This window comes from Cariama cristata, unplaced genomic scaffold (genome assembly GCF_000690535.1).
Source record: "Cariama cristata isolate BGI_N322 unplaced genomic scaffold, ASM69053v1 scaffold27061, whole genome shotgun sequence".
NCBI classification, from domain to species: domain Eukaryota; kingdom Metazoa; phylum Chordata; class Aves; order Cariamiformes; family Cariamidae; genus Cariama; species Cariama cristata.
Genome location: NW_009598050.1, coordinates 1 through 6590, shown reverse-complemented (window position 1 = coordinate 6590; position 6590 = coordinate 1). Strand labels below are relative to the sequence as shown.

The 6590-nt window shown below is 41.4% G+C and overlaps 1 protein-coding gene across 1 annotated transcript in view; it reads left to right on the top strand.

Moving 5' to 3' along the window:
- LOC104168534 (serine/threonine-protein phosphatase 4 regulatory subunit 1-like) overlaps positions 1-6319 on the top strand; it is a gene marked incomplete at its 3' end in the record, with an annotated part of 33057 nt that extends 26738 nt beyond the window's left edge. Inside the window, exons 9-11 of the mRNA XM_009709150.1 lie at positions 27-157; positions 823-1340; positions 6144-6319. Of these exons, the coding sequence (XP_009707452.1) occupies positions 27-157; positions 823-1340; positions 6144-6319 (825 nt within the window). The remainder of the gene's footprint in view (positions 1-26; positions 158-822; positions 1341-6143) is intronic.
- Positions 6320-6590: the final 271 nt, after the last annotated feature.

Here is a 6590-nt window from a genome sequence, read left to right as displayed (position 1 = left end):
TTTTAACCTTGATCCCTTTGCACTAGGTCCGCCAAGCTGCTTTTCAGTCTCTGGGGCCTTTCATATCAACTTTTGCTAACCCATCCAGCAGTGGCCAGTACTTTAAAGAAGAAGATGGTAAAAGCCCAGAAGATTGTGGTTCTGCACAGGGAAACAGGTAAAGAATTTGCTAAATCTACGAATTCTTTTTTTCTCCTTGTTTTTCTTTTGTGTGAACTGCAAGTTAAGAAAATTAACTTTCCTGTATAAATTGAGTATTTATCTTGGTAAATGGAAAGATCTGGAACGTATCATCTTACTCAATAGGCTACCAGAATTTTCAGTTATTTACTAAAAATAATGACTATTCAGTAACTTAGGATACTGCAGGATACACCTTCTGTAATGAAATGACTGACTTGGTGGACAAGGGAGAGCAGTGGATACAGCCTACCAAGATTTCAGTAAGGCTTTTGACACTGTCTCCCACGAGATCCTCACAGAGAAGCTGATGAAGTATGGGCTGAAGGAGCTGACAGCGAGGTGGGCAGACAGCTGGCTGAACGGCTGGGCTTGGAGGGCACTGATCAGCGACATGTAGTTGGAGGCCAGTAACTGGTCATGTACCTCAGGGGTCAGTATTGGGTCTGGTCCTGTTTAACATCTTCATTAATGATTGAGGTAGAGTGTACCGTCAGCAAGTTTGCTGATGACACAAAACTGGGAGGAGTGGCTGATGCACCAGAGGGTCGTGCTGAGGTGTGTGTGAGAATTTTCAAGAGCATCTGTTTGCAACAAGTATATTTTGGTTTTTAAATATTCATTTGCTTTGGCACTCAACAGTGAACAAGTCAGGACTACTGAAGATGTCACAACAGAGGATGAGCACAACAGGACAGAGGATCTGTCTTCACGTGTTGATAATGATGATTTTGCAACAAAACTTGAAAATGCCATGGAAGATCGAAATACGGTGTCAAATAACTCCCAGAGGGAAAGTGATTTCCAGACTGAGTCATCCTTCCATTGCACTTTGTCTTCAGAATCTTGTGGGGAAATGGCTGATGAGAACGAGCGAAGTTCTCATTGCTGTACAGTAGGTCTGCGGGAGGCTAGGCTGAGTTCACAGGAAACCTTTCTTTCAGAGCAGGAGTTGTACAACTCTTTCCATTTCTGGAGGACTCCACTTCCTGAAATAGATATTGACTTGGAGCTTCAGCAGACTTCTGAGATAATACTTGATAGAGAAATTCAGGAACTCACTATGCCAGTGTCTCCAAACATTCCGATGGCAACTAGGAAAGAATTGGAAGAAATGATAGAAAATTTGGAACCCCATATAGATGATCCAGATGTTAAAGGTATAGTAAAGATACTTGAAGCATTTTTAGTGTTTGGAAGATACGCATATGTTTCTTTAGCAGTTTGGGCTTTAACCTTTCAGTTGTTTTAAAAAGTCAGAAGTACTACTTCCTCCTGGTCCTCAAAGAGGTTATATCTATTTTGATTTAATTGTGAAAGTTGATGATGAACTAAAAGGGAACTTGCATTTGTGTGAAGATCTTTAAAGGTAGTGTAAGTCCTTCCATAAACTGAGTATGTATACAGTTAGCAGTATAAACTTCTGATTGCCTGTTTTGACAGTATAATCAAATAGATGGTGCAACAGCATAAGCTGTTGATCAGGAAATTAATTTGTAATTAGCATACATGGAAAATATTTTTTTTTAAATATTGAAGTGTGATAAATGGTTTTCATTTTATGCATTATCCATTTTATTTTAAATTAATTGGTCTTCTCCATTTTTCTGCAAGGTCTTTATTGCAGTTTGTTGTTGTTGACTTAAGTGTGCCAAGTTTGTTGGGTCAAACTGGGAGTTGATCCAAACTGAGTTCTTGAAGTGAATGCACATGCTCCATTTTAAAAGCTCTTGAAGGGTGGAGAACGGTTTCATAAGTACGACAGCTGGTGGAGCAGCACCTCAGAGACCTCCTGGGCTGAAATGACTTGGCTGTTTCACAAATGCCATGTTTCTCTTGGTATTCGTATGCTGAATAAATCCTAAGGCACATCAAGCTTAAGCGTCACAGTCAGAAAGTCCAGAGGTACCACTAAGGAAGAAGCCATGTTATTCTGGAGCTGAAGAATCCCTAGGGAAAACCATGCTTCTATACTAGAAAAAGTAGGAAGGAAAAAGAGGGGCAAGTTGGGAGTGAGGGGAAAAACGTTTTTTTAGAATACACCGATAACTGCTTTCGGCTTCTTTTTGTTGCTAGTAGGTTGATATGCTAATAACTTTTCTTAAATCTGTTTTGGGCTGCTTCTATTTAATCTATTGTGAAGACAGCAGTTGAGACTTTGTTGCTTTTAGAGTGCTTTGGGCACTCTCTAAGGGAAGAGATAAGAAAAAATTCCAGCCTTGCTAATGATCTCAGTCTTCACATAACCCATCTCTGAAGCCCAGTGTTAAAACTTGCACTGCTGTTTAGGTTTGTTTTATAAAATCTTGCCCTGTCCAGTTGCAGAACATATCTTAAACACCTTTGAAGATTTATGTAGGCATGTGTTTGTACATCCAGAATTGTCCTGTGTTACGGGTTGTGTCGTGTGTGTCCCCATGTCTTGTTTCAGAGCAGGTGTTTTGTTTTGGTTTTTTGTAGCTCTCTTGACCTGAGTGTGAAGAGGTTTTCTGTGCAGTTGTTGACTAGCACTTGTACATTTCAGTAGAAGAAAACTGTTACTAGGTTGTCAACACCATGGGTTCCCAGTGCCCACAAGTTAGGAAAGATTTGAATTAGGGTTACCAGTGCCATTTATTCTCATTTAGGGTGAGTGGTCTTAATTACTTAGTCACCTTTGTGTTCCGTTCAGTACCTCTGACTGTGTCAAGACTGTGTAGTGAAGCCCCATGAAACACACCTTCTAAACCTTGTACTCTTTTTGTCCTCTTGCCTGTACTCTCATTATTCGGTTTAAATACTTCAGAAGCTGGAATTTAACAACATGCCTATTTTGATTTGGTAATGTTGCTATTTTAATTTTGCACAAAGTGCATTGAGGCATATTATTCATTTGCCTGCTTGTTTCAAACACTAAAGCACACATACAAGTGGTAGGTACCCAGACTTCAGTGTCCAAGTAGCTGACTTAATGCCTGTGTTTTGGACCTTACACTCCATAAATTGTGGCAAGAGGGAGGTAGACTCCCTTTGGAGTGATCCAGAAGATCAGAGCCCTGACTACCTATTTGCTCATGGCAATACCAGGAATAATGCTTCCATCTTCACCATCTAAAACTTGTTGCAAACTGATGTTATAAATACTCAGTCCAAAGGTTGTCTTAATTTGTTATTTTCATAGAATTTTATGAAACTTCTTAATTTCACAGATAATTTTCTCTCTAGTATACGTGGTTTACCAGTGATTGCCAGATGGCCCTGGTCCCAAGCGGTGCTTAGGTTCTTTTCCTGCTCTCCCTCCCTGCTTGCAAGACTAGGCATTGTGTTTTTGTGAGTCTTGTACGGTGAGCAGGCTGGTTCTTGACAGTAAAGGCGAAGCAAGCTAGGATCTCACACACACACACACACCCCCCCCTAATCCCTGTGACCTTTTTCTTGCACTTATTTTCTTCATTGGCTTGCTGTCACCCAAGTCCTGGACTCCGACTTCCATGCTGTGCTCCTGTCTTTATCGCTGCTTTCTCAGCCAAGGGATGGGAGCAGAAGATGCTGTGTTCTCTGTGGTGGGTGAGCGGAGGCCTGCTATACTGGAGAGCTCCCATAGGTACATATCTTGGGGTTTCTGTAGCAGATCGGGCAAGCGTCCTAGAGACATCACAAGTTGAAGTGGGGGTGAGTTAGCAAAAGTGTAGTTTGAGAATGAAACTGTAGTGTATGATGTTATGCATGTGTCATTAAGGTTAAGTTGTTCAGATGACCTTAGCTCTGGCTGTACCTAGCTTCTCGGTGCTTGTTTTGGAGAATATTTTCTAAACTTAAAAAGAAGAAGAAAATTAATACCTGTTATGTGGAACCATATTGGTCAGGGTCATTGGCAAAGGGTTTTGAAGGTTCTTAAATTGACACTGATTTTTTTATTATTCGACTCTGCAGAATAACTGATGATGGTAATAAGGTGATGTCTGTCGTGGTACAATCAACAGAGGTTGATAATCTCCATTTTGCTATCTGGTTTCAGAGCGAGTCCCTGACAGCTGAGGCAGGTGTAGAGATCTGGTACTGGATTTCACAGTTTCCAGACTTTCCACCAGCACCGCCCCCCCCCGCCTTTATGCTGTATATGCATCCATACCAACTACTATACCTTTGTAACTCCTGTCCCCTCCCTATGTATATATTTTCCCTCCTATTTCCTTTTGTTTTCATTTCTCTTCCTTTCTGGCTTTTGTGTTCCTCTGCTTCACCTGTCTCACCTCACCCTTCTGTATTGTGCGAGGTACTTGTTCCCTCACCTGCTTGCATCACTATAGCAGGAGCATTGAGAACACGATAACTGAGTTTTTACCTAAGGGGTACCTCAGCATGCCATGCCAAGGGGAAGGGTCCGTTGAAGGAAAGGCATTGCTTCCTCCTGCAACCCAGAGTACAGTATGTTCAGTGCATACCCCAATCTTCCAGATGTCTTGGCTGCTAAGCACTAATGGGTTACTGTTTATGTATACAGAATGAACTGTTTGTGGTTGTGTGGTTTTTTTGGGTGTTTTTGCTTATTTTAGGGGTTTTTAGTTTTGTTACTTGACTGTGTTTTCTGCATTTCTGTAGTGCGCCTCCCTATCATCAGAGCAGTTTCCATTTCAAACTTCGAATCCATGCCTCAAGGCATGGAGACTGATGAGGTCTCTAGCAAATACAATTTTTTTTAACAGTGACCAGCAATTGCCATAGAACATATTTTTCCATAATTTCATTCTCAGAAAGGGGTGAACGGCTTTAGCTGAATCTGACTCCCAGTAATCTTTACCTTGAGGCTTTCTTTCCAGAACTGGCTTGTTGCCAGAGTGATAAATCTGAGTAATAGGTAGTTGAGCACTCAGCAACTAAGATAAAGACAGCCTGTCTCCTCACAGACGAACTCTACTGGCTGGCAGAGCTATACAAGCTGTGCAAAGTTGAGCACTGGTATGTAATCCCTGTTAACAGGACCTTTCCAATCCACTGGCCAGACATCCTGAGGGTCTCAGACTGGGCGATGGAAACCTGCATGTTCCTCTGAAGTGTGCCAGCGCTTTTAAAAATTATCACAGGGTCTTTATTCAGGTCACCTTTTTTACAGCTCCCTGAGGCTGCTGCCATCTTTACTTACCTCAGAGGTTGCTTTTCTTTCCCCACATGTTTTTTTTATTTGTTTTTCTTTCCAAGGACGCTTTCTTCAGCTTTTTATGTTCTGCACAGAAAGTGCTAAATCATGTAATGTCAGCTTTTCGTAATATTATTTAGGGGAAGAGAGAAAGCCTGACTTGCAGGTTACTGGCTTATGCCAGTTACAGACTGCTTTGCCAAATGGAGACCTGATAGGGATAAGGGTAATTTCAGCGCCAAAGTTTATGAGGAACAGAGCCTCTGGATGGCTGGGCAAATTTAATGGGTCAGTAGACTGCTCCTCCTTACCTTCTTGGAAAGAAGTGGAGGAGGAGAGAGGCAGGGTAGACCAGTCTGCACTGAATTCTGTGTTGCTTGCAACTGAGATTGCCTCTGATACCTGATCTGCTTAGGTCAGGCTATATCCAAGCAACATGGCTCAACAAAGCTTTTTTTAATTAGCGGTAAGCAGAGAGCTGGAAAGGAGAGCCATCTCGGAACTGCTGGATCTCTTTCAAGAGAGTGTATGGCAGAGTGTGAAGTGCTAATGCTTTCTTCTGATGAATAAGAGGATATCAAACGGTTGCTTTAAAGACAAATTTCACTGAACTGTAGTGTGGTTGAGAACCCTAGGAAAAGAGTGGAGTGTTAATCTGCCTTACATTTTACACTAATTGTCCCCAGTTTGGAATTTGCTAACAGTCAATAATTTTAAATTTGTACCTCCCCTGTAGTTCTTCTACCATTTTTCAGTTAATTACTCACTGTCTAAAAGGTGATTTATGGACTTGCTGAAAGTTTATTGCAGTTCAGTGTCTCACGTATTTCTTTTTCATATGCTGCAGCACAAGTGGAAGTGTTGTCTGCTGCGCTCAGAGCATCCAGTTTAGATCCTCAGGAAGAGACAGTGGCCAGCGTCGGCAAGGGAACAGAGTCACAGACTGAACTAACCATCAATGACCAACAAAATTTTAAACCTATACTGGGTGATATTGTGCCTTTAATTGGTGATACTGTTGAGGTAAGATGTGAGTTTTGTACTCTTTTTTTTTTTTTTTTTTTTTTTTTTTCCCTCCCATTAGGATTTCCAGGCCTCCAGTAATACAGCTGTATTTTGCATTCTTGTGGTAATTGCAGCCAAACGCTTCCTACTTTTGGCTGGTGTGCTGTTAGATTTTGTTGGCTGGCATTGAAGTGCTAGCTACTAAAATAAAATTAGTTGTGTTGGGTGCCTTTGTTTTCACCAATTCTGTGCTTGTCCATGTGAATTCTTGAAATTGTTTCCGTTAAAT